The following is a 14,457-nucleotide window of genomic DNA, read 5'->3' as shown; positions in this document are numbered from 1 at the left end:
TTGTGATGCATGTCAAATAATTGTTGTGGGGTGGGGCTAGTGATTTTGAAGCTTTTGTAATCTCTGGTTTGAGGAAAGATTTCAGGGTCGGAAGTGAGGCTTCCGGTGCTTTTAAACATATTGGACCGGAAATCGGACAGACTAAGTTAGGGGCAACTTTATGTCAGCAATCTTATTTGGAAAGCATCAGCCCAATAGCAATTAGTCGTGGCCGTGTTTCAATGGTTTCAAAGGTGGAAAAAGAGCAACTGTGAAGTTTAATTGGGCAACTGAATTGGTTAGGTAGACAGACTAGACCGGACGTGAGTTTCGATGTCTTAGAGTTGAGTACAAAAATGAATGATCCCAAAGTGGAAGACACAAGAAGAGCAAATAAAGCGTTTGGCCAAACTAAAAATGCAGGAGTGTGTTTTGAGGTTCTTTTTAGGTGACCTCAGGCACTTGAAACTCATAGTTTATAGTGATGCGTCCTATGCAAATTTATGTGATGGGGTTTCAAGCGCAGGAGGTTTTATAATTTTCCTTTTGGGGAACAATGGTAAATGTTGCCCTCTTGTGTGGGAAACAAGGAAAATAAGGAAAGTGGTCAAAAGCACTTTGGCTGCTGAGACGATATGCTTTGCGGTGGATATGGCCTTTTATATATGTCAGACATTGACAGAAATGTAACTTTTGGATATTGTTAATGAAGGGCGCCTGTTTCTGTGACTGTTATTTTTTCTTCCAAAAATGAAAAAGGGGGGGGGAGGGGGAATTGCGTGTGTGTTTTTGAGTTTCTTGAAATTTTGTTTTCACCTAATTATTTTTTTTCTCCAAGGAAGGGGAGACTGTTAAGTAATGGATTAAGAGTTAAGTAATGCTTTAAGAGACATTGCAATTAGTTGTATCATTTATGTTAAGTATCCAATGATTGACACTGATATGTAAAGGGGCTTCAGGTGGCCCTTGGGTCAGGTGATGTGTTAGAGTTTTGTGCAGAGGCTGTGGAAGTGAAATAAATGGTGTTTGGTGAAAAGGAACAGGACTTTTGACTCTTCATACAACGGTAACTAAAACGTCTAACAGACCACACCACATACCACCACTGGAGTGGCGCTCTCGGAATTATTAATGGGTCGTTGGATGCACCTCGTCCTGTCAGACTTCAGGGAAAAGGTCCGTGACCAACAGGAACAAGCCAAAAATTGATGATCCAGACCCATCAAGGAATTTGTGGCAGGTGTGCAGTCTGCGTCTGTAATTTCACCAGCAGAGCGTTGTGGATCCCAGAACAGTGGTAAAACAATCAAGACTATACTCCGTACGAGTACAGGCACGTGGATAACCTCCGAAGCCGAGCCTTACAGGTCCTCAAAGACAAATCAAAGCCCCCACAACTGGTCATGCCCCTTCCTCCAGAGCAGCCACCTGTGACACTCAGTGAGGCTCATCCTACTCGGAATCAGACAAGGAGACTTTGCCAATAGCAGTCGAAACTGGGCTTGTAACAACCGCTGGGCCAAGCACAGTAGAACCAACCAGGTGTTCAGTCAGCAAACATCGTTCCCAGGCGTTCAAGAGACAGCCCCGAGCAAAGCATGCGAAGGATCTCCCCCTCCTGTCAAGATGGAAGACATATTGGACTTAGGATGCAGGGGCATTACAACCCAACCGGAGATCACAGGGTCAATAACCTTGGAGTCCCTGAGTACGATTTCCCTAGATGAGGGGGTATAGCCAACCTCTTAAACCCGGGGCCCCTGGGACATGGATAACCCAGCCCAAATATGAGCCAGAGGCAGGAAACCCTTTGGGGAGTAGGAGGTGTAATATTGTAGGTGAAATAAATTTGTGTTTTTCGTACAGTCATCGTTTCCGTGTGGTCGCTCGCCTGGAACTTTACACTGGTCTTGTATACTTGAAAATGGAACAGCAGTAAAATGGGGAAATAAGATTACTGGTCCGAAATGTTTTTCCCTCCTGTGCCTCGAACAAGACCGTGTTCTGGGTAACATAACTGTAGTTAATTGTATTTTGTGATTGATGACTGCAAACCTTCTGTGAGGGCTGTGGATGAATCAATAAAGCAAGTGTGAATTATCGGAAGAAACTCGTCTCGTTGGCCATTCTGTTCAAGCTGCACACTTATGAATGTGATCTCATAAACCTGAGTATGGGGAGGGTCTCTGAGGGAGAAAAGGGATTCCCCATACAGCTGGTTTGGTTTTGCTTTAGATATTCTTTAGAATGAATAACTGTGAGTTATAATGTTTACAAGTCCTGTTTACATCATTTCTGGCTTAGTTTCTTCTAAATCTGATGACTTAGGAATACAGTGGATTTACAAATATATCTGCCCATTGAGAAATATTTTGAATATACATATTAGTTGCGTATTAGTTGCACTTACACAGCTATTTGTTCTTCAAAGGGTGTGTCGTCACATTCCGTCATGTTTACTGCAATAAACCACAATAAAAGTACAAATAAATTGCAGAAAATGGAACAAATATCTTTATTTTGTAAGACATTGATTCTACACTGGGAAATTATACTTAAATATTTAGAATCATCAGATGAAATTGTGCCAAATGATCTATGTGAAGCAAATCACAACTTTGTACCATCGTATATTGCAAGTGATTATTGTGCTGATGTAGCTGTTGTTCTGTTTGTTTAATCTAAGCATTGTAAATGATTATTTATTATTGGTTATGCTTCAGGTTTAGGTACGTGTCAAATGCTCAACTAACATAGGGTGGAATTTTCCATCTTGGAGACGAAATCCAGTGGCAGGCAGAAATAGCAGAGTGATTCCCGTTCGAAAGGTGAACATGCAAACTTCTGCTTTTCAGCTCATTGATTATGGATCGGTGAGGAGCTTGGCAACACTCATGGTGGGGTGGGCAGGAGGTTGCCCTCCCACCATTACTGGGTCAAAGGTCCTGGTGCCATATTTAAAGTCATCTGAATACACATTCACTCAAAGCAAGCCAGGAGAACCGCACAACCCCAAGCAGAGTCCTTGCAGCCGTAGCTTGTAGTGAAGAAGTTGGCAGAAATGAGCAACCACCTCCTAGGACATATGAGGGTGCCTCCAGCATTGCCTTTCACTCATCTCTAGACAAGAGCACCGCTGTAAAAACACCCATGATCGGGCCAATGCTCACGAAAGCCACGACCAAGACAGCATCCCTGCAGCCTTCATTGAAACCCAGTGGGTATGTGAATGAATTGAAGTGATACAAAAAGCGAACAAGTCCCTTACATTTCCTCCCTCTCAAAGCCAGCAGGCTAGTGCTAAGCCCTACATGGCATCCCCAATCCACTCCTTCCATGCAACAAACCAGAGATGGGTGTTCTTTCCGTTCATACATGAATGCATATGGAGACATTGCTCTTTGATCAGGGTGATGATAGCCATGTGCAAGAAGTCACCCTGTGACATTGTTCCGTTTGTCTCCATTACTTTTGAGACTCTATAGGGAGTTCATTGATTTGACAGCATTGAAAGACTAACTGTATAATCCCTTGTCAGCCATGACCATTCACCCAAGAGGATAGGGGAGGTAGTGGAACAGTGGAATTGTCACTGGACTAGTAATTCAAAGACCCAGCAGGATGCTTTGGAGGTCCAGGTTTGAATAACACCAGGGCAGATGGTGAAATTTGAACTTAATAAATATCTGGAACTTGTCCCATGATGACTATGAACCATTGTCATAAAAACTCATCTGGTTCACGAATGTCCTCCAGGAAACCTGCCATCTTTATCTTCCATGTGATAAACAGCTGACTTTAAACATGCTCTCTGAAATGACCTAGGAAGCCACTCAGGGCAATGCCCTATCGAGTAATAAATGCTGACCCAGCCTGCAATGCAATGTCCAATTAATTTTAAAAATTCCCATTGATTTCAAGTTTGCTGGCTCTGGGAGCAGTTCCACAGTGAAAGAGCGTTGGGTGATAAATCACAATTTCAGGCTTTCCACAATAATCGGAACATTAGAAAGGTGGCATCAGACATTAAAGACAATGTTGAGGGCTTATTGTCAAGATTATCCAGAGGATTGGGATAAAGGAATTCCATTCGTACTGTTTGAAATTAGGGATGCACCTAATGAGTCAACCAAATTTAGTTCTTTTGAACTAAATTTTGGTCATGAGGTCAGAGGACCACTTAAATTGATTAAGGAAAAATTGGTGGGTGAGAAATCGGAAATTACATTATTGGATTACATGTCAAATTTTAGGGAACGATTAAATAGAGCAGGTGAATTGGCTGGACAACATTTAAAATTTGCACAAAATATGAAACGGGTAGCGGACAAGAAATCCAAAGTACGTAGTTTTGCCAGGGAGATAACGTTTTCGTATTAATACCAGTGGTAGGTGAACCTTTAAAAGCAAGGTTTTGTGGACCTTATCAGGTTGAAAGGAAGTTAAGTGAGATGAATTATGTGGTAAAAACACCAGATAGAAGGAAAGCTCACCGAGTGTGTCGTGTGAATATGCTTAAAAGGTACTTTGAAAGGGAAGGAGAGAAAAAGGAGGAGGTTTTAATGATTCCAACTCAAAGTGACAAACCAAATCCAGATGACTGTGAATTTGACATACCTCAAATTAAATTGGAAAATAACAATGTTCTTAAAAATTGGGATAAATTGTTGAGTTACCTTCAAGAGAAAAAATGAACTGACCTGAAAGAGTTATTGATATCACATGGGAAAGTTTGTGGAGATAAATTGGGAAGTGCTAAAATGGCTATACATGATGTAGATGTGGGAAATGCTGTTCCTATCAAAGAACATCCAAATAGACTTAACCCGTTAAAATTGGCACAGTTTAACAAAGAGAATGAAAATTAATGAAATGAAAATCGCTTGTCACAAGTAAGCTTCAAATGAAGTTACTGTGAAAAGCCCCTAGTCGCCACATTCCAGCGCCTGTTCGGGGAGGCTGGTACGGGAGATTGAGAGTATGCTTTAAAATGGCATAATTGAAGTGGGTTGCAGCCAATGGAGCTCACCCATAGTGATGGTACCTAAACATGACGGTACCCAACGGTTGTGTGTGGACTATAGAAAGGTTAATGCAGTTACAAGAACGGACGCTTATCCTATCCCGCGTTTGCAGGATTGCATTGAGAAAGTGGGACAATCAGCTTTTATTTCCAAACTGGATTTACTTAAAGGTTACTTGCAGGTACCTTTATCCGAATGGGCGAAGGAGATTTCAGCATTTGTGACTCCAGATGGTATATACCAATTCAAAGTTATTTCATGCCATTTGGCATGAAAAATGCCCCAGCCACATTTCAACGGTTAACTAACAAAATCGTGACTTCCGGGTGCGCCTATGCAGAGCTAGGTCGCATATTCGGTAGCTCCCGCTTGGAACGGACTTTTGGGCTCTTTTACAGGGCCCCCACGGCATTTGTTTGACATTTCCCAGTGTGGGAGGAAGACTGCAACATTCCCCTGACAGTGTCCCCCAGGAATGTTTGTCTTTTGGCTACCAGACCCGGCAGAAACAGTAAAAGATTTGGCTGCAACAGGATAAACAGGGCCTCTTGCAGCATGCAGGCAGGGGAAGGGCAAGCTTAATGCTGCAAGCTGACCTGAGGGCCTTTATCAAAGGCGAATTCTAGCAGCAGAGGGAACAACAGTGAAAAGATCTCACCAAGGCCACTGGAGAAGTGGGGACGAGGCTTCCGGTGGCGGCCATGGAGGAGTAGGTCGCGCTTTCGGCAGCTCCTGTCTGGAACTGACTCTTAGATCTTTTTCAGGAGTTTCCACAGACATTTTGGGGCAGATTGGTGAAGCGAACACTGCCAAAAGGATTCCCTCTCGAGACTTCCGGTTGCGGCTATGCGGAGCTAAGTCGCACATTTGGCGGCTCCCGTAAAAACAGACTTTTGGGCTCTTTTCAGGGCCCCCAAGGGCACTTTTTCGACTTTTCCCGGTGTGGGAAGGAGTTAATAATAGCTCCCCATCAGAATATGGCTTTAACTAGGAGCGGGGTGACAAAAAAGGTGGTGGTGGACCAGAAGAAGGGAGGGAAGAAGGACAAAATGGCAGCGGGCGGAAACCAGGCAGCGTGGAGGCAGTGGGCAGAGGAGCAACAGGAGGGTATCCAGCGCTGCCTCAGAGACATTAAAACGGACCTGCTAGAGCCGATGAAGGCTTCTATTGATAAGCTGCTGGAGACACAGACGGCCCAGGGGGTGGCGATCCGAGAGGCTCAACAAAAGATCTCTGACAATGAGGACGAGATCTTAGTCCTGGCGGTAAAGGTGGAGGCGCACGAGGCGCTCCACAAGAAATGGCATGAGCGGTTCGAGGAGATGGAGAATCGGTCGAGTCGGAAGAATCTGCGGATTCTGGGCCTCCCGGAGGGGCTGGAGGGGCCGGACGTGGGGGCCTATGTGGTCACCATGTTAAACTCGCTGATGGGAGCGGGGTCCTTCCAGGGGCTCCTGGAGCTGGAAGGGGCCCATAGAGTGTTGGCGAGGAGGCCCAAGGCTAACGAGCCTCCGCGGGCGGTGCTGGTGCGGTTTCATCGGTTCGTCGATCGGGAGTGTGGGCCGGGTACAATCGAGCGAAGGCGGTGAAGTTTGGCATGTTGCAGCCGGCGCGACTGTGGGTTACCTACAAGGACCGGCACCATTATTTTGAGTCTCTGGAGGAGGCGTGGGCCTTTGTTCAGGCCGAGAAGCTGGACACAGACTGAGGGTCGGGATGGGCGATTGGGGACTGCGGTGGATATGTTATGCCTATTTTTGGTTCGGGGGGGGGGCCTTTGCATTGTTTTGGGTTTCTTTTTCTCTGTGTTTTTCTCTTTCGGGTTGGGGAGGGTGGATGGGGCGGGTTGGGCACTGTTTTGGTTGGTGGCGGGGCCTGGTAGGTGGAGAGCGCGGGATTTTTTCCCGCGCCGAAGACTTGGGGGGGCGGGACCGGGGCGGGGAAGCGAGGATTGTTTCCCGCGCTTAGAACGGGGGGGGTGAGGGGGAGAGCCTGTGAATGGGGAGCGGGAGAGGAGGGTGTGCCACACAATGGGAGGAGTTGAAGGGGAGGCGGGAGTGGCCGGGGTCAGCAGGAGTCAGCTGACTTGCGGAAGTGCAATGGGGGGAGTAAACCAGCTAGGATGGGTCCTAGCCGGGGGGGGGGGGGGGGGGGGATCGAGTTGCTGCTGCTAAGATCAAGGAGGAGCTGGAGCGAGTGGGGGGTGTCGAGACGGGGGTATGCCGCTGTGGGGAACAGGCGGGTGTGGGGTGCGGGCGCGTGGCTGGCCGAGGAGGGGTCATGGCTAGTCGGCGGGGGAGGGGGGCGGGTAGCCCCCTGATCCGGCTAATAACCTGGAATGTAAGGGGACTGAATGGGCCGGTTAAGCGGGCCCACGTGTTCGCGCACCTGAAGGGGCTCAAGGCGGATGTGGTTATGCTCCAGGAGACACACCTGAAGGTGGCAGACCAGGTAAGACTGAGGAAAGGGTGGGTAGGTCAGAAGTTTCACTCGGGGCTAGATGCCAAAAATCGAGGGGTGGCGATCTTGGTGGGAAAGAAGGTGTTATTCGAGGCGTTGAGCATTGTGGCAGATAATGGCGGCCGGTACATAATGGTAAGTGGTTAGTTGCAGGGGGAGAGGGTGGTACTGGTCAATGTGTATGCTCCGAACTGGGACGATGCGGGTTTTATGCGGCGTATGTTGGGTCGGATCCCAGACTTGGAAGCGGGGGGCCTGATAATGGGGGGAGACTTTAACACGGTGTTGGATCCTGCACTGGATCGCTCCAGGTCTAGGACGGGTAGGAAGCCGGCGGCGGCTAGAGTGTTGAGGGGACTTATTGGCCAAATGGGAGGGGTGGATCCTTGGAGATTTGCAAGGCCGGGGGCTAGAGAATTTTCATTCTTCTCACATGTCCTCAGGCTTATTCTCAAATTGACTTTTTCATTTTGAGTAGGGCGCTGATAGCGAGAGTAGAGGATACCGAGTATTCGGCAATAGCCATTTCGGACCACGCCCCGCATTGGGTGGACTTGGAGATGGGGGAGGAGAGGGACCAGTGCCCGCTGTGGTGCTTGGAGGTGGGGCTGTTGGCGGACGAGGAGGTGAGCGAGCGGGTCCGAGGAAGTATAGAGAGGTACTTGGAGACCAACGACAACGGGGAGGTTCGAGTGGGGATAGTATGGGAGGCACTGAAGGTGGTGGTGAGGGGAGAGCTGTTCTCCATCAGGGCCCACAAGGAGCGGAGGGAGCGGGGGGAGAGGGAGAGGCTGGTGGGGGAGATAGTGAGGGTAGACAGGAGGTATGCGGAAGAACCTGAGGAAGGATTGTTGAGGAAGAGGCGCAGCCTCCAGGCCAAATTCGACCTGGTGACCACCAGGAAGGCGGAGGTGCAGTGGAGGAAGGCCCAGGAGGCAGTCTACGAGTATGGGGAAAAGGCAAGCCGGATGCTGGCGCATCAGCTTCGGAAGCGGGACGCAGCTAGGGAGATCGGGGGAGTTAAGGACAGGGGACAGGGGAGGGAGCGTGGTGCGGAGTGGGGTTAGCATCAATGGGGTCTTCAGGGACTTCAACGAGGAATTGTACCGATCAGAGCCCCCACGGGAGGAGGGAGGGATGGGCCGTTTCCTGGACCAATTGAGGTTTCCAAAGGTGGAAGAGAGACTGGTGGCATGTAAGGTTTTCGGGCAATTCGGCTCTTTTTGGACTGTGTTCAAGAATAAAATCCAGAGACTGTAAAAATGGACAATTTTCAGCCAAAGGAACATAACCAAATTTCCCAGCAGGCTTGGCCCGCTGAGCTGAGTATGTGCATGGGTATTTACAACCCCCCCCCCCCCCCCCCCGGAGCTACAAGGAAGAAGAAGCCAGACAACTAAATGGGATTAAAAACAGAGACAAAGGGCATGATAATGCTGTAAGGGGCCTGCCTGCAAGCAGGACAATGTGATGGTCATAGCCCCATGCAGATGTAAATGACTTTGTCTCCACCAGAGCTGAATCCCATCAACGTCCCATCAACATAACGCGGTGAGGATAGCAGCGATCTCCGAAGCAGATGGAAGCCGTTGAAAAATCTTCACAATGGAGCTTAGCCTCGTTATCTAAAAGAATAGACTGCCTGGTTCAAAGGGGGCGGGACCAGCGGGAACTTTAAACTTGTACCTATTCAATGCAAAAGGGGCTGGCCTGACACAGAAAAAACCAGGTAAACGGGTATAAAAGGGGTGGTCAAAGGGTCATCGAGCGCTCTTTTTCGACTGACTGCTCTTAGCTTGACCTCTCCAACTTCAACTTGACTCCTGCTGCAGCCGCAGCCTTGGACTGTAAGTACCCTGCAGCAGCGTGCGAAACCCCCGGGACTTTGATAGTGGTTGAGGCTTTGGGACAGGGGGCTTGTTTTGTGTGTTCTTTTACTCTGTTTGTACCATTGCTAAATTGTGTAACAATAAGATTTTACGTTGTGTCCGTTATAGCAATTTCTTGACATACATAGTTTTGTTAGAGCTTAAGGTTTTTATTGTATTTTCTTCTGTTTTGGTGATCTTGACCTGGGTTTTGCAATAAACCTCAATGTGCTTGTAATTGGAGTCCGTTTAAATTCTTCAATCTCTCACCAACAATCTCTGACCAAGTCACGTTTTAAAATACTCCTCACCCTAATTCCGGGGTTGAGAATCTGGGGTCATCTTGGAATGATTCAAACTCGTTCACTCAGGACAGGCAGCTGGTTAGGTGATAAACAGCAGTGTCCTATTCTCTCTCTTGGGAAAGCTACTCCAGCGAAGTAGGAACCGGGTGGGTGTTTTACCACCGGCAAGAGAGAGATTCACCTGGGCATTGGTGGGGGTCTGGATATCTGTGCGATATAAGCCTCAGGCTTCCGGTTAGGGATAAATGGCAGGCTTGATTCAGTGCTCCCTCCCGCGGACGTGTCCCAGTGCGGCATCCCCTGGTCTCTGACGTTTCAGTGCCAGCTGGAGAGAGACACACACAGATATACAAACCCCAGATATCGGCACAGTTGTGTAGTAAAGCAAGAATGGAACCCGCTACAGGCAGGACTGGGCTGGAGGAGCTGATCAAAGGGATAGGAAGCATGCAGGCGGGGAAGGCACCGGGGCCGGACGGTTTCCCGGTCGAGTTCTATAAAAAATATATGGACCTGTTGGGCCCGCTGTTAGTTGGGACCTTCAATGAGGCAAGGGAGGGGGAGGGCTTTACCCCTGACGATGTCCCGGGCACTGATCTCCTTGATCCTGAAGCGGGACAAGGATCCCCTGCAATGTGGGTCTTACAGACCGATTTCCTTGCAAAATGTAGATGCCAAGGTGCTGGCGAAGGTCTTAGCCACGAGGATTGAGGATTGTGTGCCGCAGATCATCCATGAAGACCAGACGGGGTTTGTGAAGGGGAGACAGTTGAACGCGAATGTGCGGAGGCTTTTGAACGTTATCATGATGCCGGCGAGGGAGGGGGAGGCGGAGATAGTGGTGGCGATGGACGCTGAGAAAGCCTTTGATAGGGTAGAGTGGGGGTACCTGTGGGAGGTGCTGAAGAGGTTCGGGTTTGGGGAGGGGTTTGTCAGGTGGGTTAGGCTGTTGTATGAGGTCCCGATGGCGAGTGTGGCCACAAATAGGAGGAGGTCCGAGTACTTTCGGTTGCACCAAGGGACGAGACAGGGGTGTCCCCTGTCCCCCCTGCTCTTCGCACTGGTGATTGAACCCCTGGCTATGGCACTGAGAGAGTCGAGGAACTGGAGGGGGTTGGTGCGGGGTGGGGAGGAGCATAGGGTGTCGCTTTATGCGGACGACTTACTGCTGTATGTGGCGGACCCGGTGGGAGGAATGCCAGAGGTAATGAGGATCCTTAGGGAATTCGGGGACTTTTCGGGGTACAAGCTCAATATGGGGAAGAGCGAGCTGTTCGTAGTTCAGCTAGGGGACCAGGAGAGGGGGATTGGCGAGCTCCCACTAAAAAGGGCGGAGAGGAGCTTCAGGTATTTGGGGGTCCAGGTGGCCAGGAGCTGGGGCGCCCTGCGTAGGCTTAACTTTACAGGGCTGGTGGAGCAAATGGAGGAGGAGTTCAAGATGTGGGACACGCTGCCGCTGTCCCTGGCGGGTAGGATGCAGTCAATCAAAATGACGGTGCTCCCAAGGTTTTTGTTCCTGTTCCAGTGCCTCCACGTGTTTATCCCGAAGGCTTTTTTCAGGCGGGTTAACAGGAGTATAATGGGGTTTGTGTGGGCGCGAGGGACTCCGAGGGTGAGAAGGGTGTTCCTGGAGCAGAGTAGAGATAGGGGGGGGGGGGCTGGCACTGCCCAACCTCTGTGGGTACTACTGGGCCGCCAATGCGACAATGGTGCGCAAGTGGGTGATGGAGGGGGAGGGGGCTGCATGGAAGAGGCTGGAGACGGCGTCCTGTGTGGGTATGAGTCTGGGGGCGCTGGCAACGGCGCCGCTGCCGCTCCCTCCAAGGAGGTATACCACGAGCCCGGTGGTGGTGGCGGCCCTCAAAATTTGGGGGCAGTGGAGGCGGCATAGGGGGGAAGTTAGGGCCTCGGCGTGGACCCCATTACGGGGGAACCACCGGTTCGCCCCAGGAAGAACAGCTGGAGGGTTTTCGGGGTGGCACAGGGCAGGGATACGAAGGTTGGGGGACCTGTTTGTGGACGGGAAGTTCGCGAGCTTGGGTGAGCTGGAGGAGAAGTACGGGCTCCCCCCGGGGAACACCTTCAGGTACTTACAGGTAAGGACGTTTGCCAGATGGCAGGTGGTGGAATTCCCACGGCTACTGCCACACACAGTACAGGACAGGGTGCTCTCGGGGGGATGGGTGGGAGTAGGGAAGATCTCGGAAACTTACCAGGTGATGCAGGAGGAGGAGGAGGCCTCGGTGGTGGAGTTGAAAGGTAAGTGGGAGGAGGAGTTGGGAGAGGAGTTTGAAGAGGGGACGTGGCAGATGCCCTAGGGAGGGTGAACTCTTCCTCTTTGTGCGCGAGGCTCAGCCTCATACAGTTTAAGGTGCTGCACAGGGCACACATGACCGGGACAAGGATGAGCAGGTTCTTTGGGGGTGAGGACAGGTGTGTTAGGTGCTCAGGGAGCCCAGCAAATCACACCCATATGTTGTGGGCATGCCCAGCGCTGGAGGAATTTTGGAAGGGCGTAGCGAGGACGGTGTCGAGGGTGGTAGGATCCAGGGTCAAACCGGGCTGGGGGCTCGCAATATTTGGGGTGGCAGAGGAGCCTGGAGTGCAGGAGGCGAATGAGACCGGAATTCTGGCCTTTGCGTCCCTGGTAGCCCGGCGAAGGATTCTCCTTCAGTGGAAAGATACGAGGCCCCAAGCGTGGAATCCTGGATCAGCGATATGGCAGGGTTCATTAAATTGGAGAGGGTGAAATTCGCCTTGAGAGGGTCGGTACAAGGGTTCTTTAGGTGGTGGCAACAGTTCTTAAACTTTCTGGCAGAACGATAGACATTGGTCAATGGCAGCAGCAGCTCGGGGGGGGGGGGGGGGGGGGGATGGTTTACTTTATTTTTGTTTATGTTATTTACACTGGAGGGTCTGAGGGGCTGTATACACCTGTTGTCTTAAGTCGGGGTGTTAATGTTAATTTATTATTTAGGTACGGGGGGGAGGGGTTTGGGGGGTTGCTTTTTTTGATTGTGTTTTGTACTTAACCCTGTTGGGTTCTTTTTTCTTTTTCATTTTGTTATTGACATTTTATGAAAACCTTTAATAAAATTTAAAAAAGAAAATCTGACAAAATCGTTTCAGGATTACCCAATTGTGCGGTATACATAGACGACCTGTTAATTTTCCGCCAGACATGGAAAGAACATTTAAAACATTTGATAGAGTTATTCAATCGACTTCTGGAGGCGGGTTTGGTGATAAACCTAGCCAAAAGTGAATTTGGAAAAGCCCAAGCCACTTTCCTTGGCCATACAATCGGACAGGGCCGAACGGTCACACAGGATGTGAAGCCAATAGTTATTGAGGAGTTTCCGATACCCCAAGACAAAGGGAAATAATGCGATTTCTTGGCATGAGTGGATTTGATCGAACATTTCTGCAAACGTTTTGCAGCGTGATTGCTCCACTGATGGACTTGCTCAAGAAGCGTAACAAATTCCAGTGGACAGCAGAGTTTCAACATGCATTTGACTGCCTGAAAGCAGTGATAACCAATGCTCCGGTGTTGGAGAATTGCAAGGGACTCTGTGATCAGATTGAACTAAAGTATCTGACTTTAAAGAGAAATGCCGAGGCATAGAGAAATGGACGGATTGTGCAGAGACCTTCTTGTTCAAAGAGACTGTCAATCGAGAAGAATTTCAGTTGGAGGAAGAAGAAAAAAAAGGACTATGTTATTATACCTGTTTGTGTGTGTTGTTTTTTTAAACGAGAAAGTCTATTTACTGTGTGCATTTCTTAAAGGATAATGAAAAGATGGAAAATGAAACCATCTTGAAGTTGATGGTTTATTTATTTTTTCTTAGGGGGAGGTGTCATGTGAGAGTACCTTTAAGAAATGGGTGTTTATAAATGGGTGTGTGTAGAAGTATCTGTAGTGAGAGTACCTTTAAGAAATGGGTGTTTATTACTGCAGTGATGTCAGAGAGTAGGTGGAACTGGACTGTCTGTCAGCTTTTTACTTTCGTTTTAGGCTGTTTGCTGCAGGGTGTGTTTTAGTTTTGTTTTCAGAGCTGGATAGCTGCAGTCACAGCCAGAAGGTGTATTAGAGTCACTCTCTGTAATCGAAAGACTGTAAATCGATCCTGGTGATTTAAAACTAACAACAGTAGCGACTTTAACCTGATGTGCTTCTGGTAAAAGGTGTTTTAAGTCTTATGGGTGTGAAAAGGAAAGCTTAAAGGATTACTTAGTGTTGTATTCTTTGGGGGTTGTATTTGAATTAATGGTTGCTGAGATGTTCACTGTATGTTTTAAAAAGGTTAACTTGAGTTCATAGAATATACATTGTTCTGCTTTAAAAAATATTTTTCCATTTCTGCTGTACCACACCTGTAGAGTGGGCTGTGTTCTCCCCATATCACAATCTATGAAAAGTTGTGGGTCAGGTGAACTCCATGATACACTTTGGGGTTCTCTAAACCCTGGCCCATAACAAGAGAAAAATACATGTTCAAGGAAATGGAGTGCAGAGAGTGGCCATGCGATGTCCTGAAGCATGTGCTGTGTTTAGAGAGAGCTGTGAAAGAACACAAGTGAGCTTTAGCCACCCTCAGGAAGTGTTTGTCTATTCCAGAAAGCAAAGCATGTTGCAAACTTTAGATTTCCTTTATTAAGTGAGGGAGGGAGAAGCCTTACGAACACATCCCTATTACAATAGTGGATGTCTTGCGGTATTAAACTGGAATGTTCATTGATTAAGAATCTATAGGGACTGTTGCCTGAAAGGGGGTGTATGGTTGTGAATTAAACTAAGCAGAGCTCTTTTGGGAA

The 14,457-nt window shown here is 48.6% G+C and overlaps 1 protein-coding gene across 2 annotated transcripts in view; it reads right to left on the bottom strand.

The window, feature by feature from the left end:
• LOC140425196 (ATP-dependent translocase ABCB1-like) overlaps positions 1-14,457 on the bottom strand; it is a 176,845-nt gene that overhangs the window by 149,261 nt on the left and 13,127 nt on the right. For both annotated transcript variants that reach the window (XM_072509206.1, XM_072509205.1), the window contains one exon: positions 2,390-2,438. In XM_072509206.1, coding sequence (XP_072365307.1) covers positions 2,390-2,438 — 49 coding nt within the window. The remainder of the gene's footprint in view (positions 1-2,389; positions 2,439-14,457) is intronic.

Source organism: Scyliorhinus torazame, chromosome 6, assembly GCF_047496885.1.
Source record: "Scyliorhinus torazame isolate Kashiwa2021f chromosome 6, sScyTor2.1, whole genome shotgun sequence".
NCBI lineage: Eukaryota > Metazoa > Chordata > Chondrichthyes > Carcharhiniformes > Scyliorhinidae > Scyliorhinus > Scyliorhinus torazame.
Note: the sequence above shows the minus strand (reverse complement) of the source record. Positions and strands in the feature narration are given on the sequence as shown.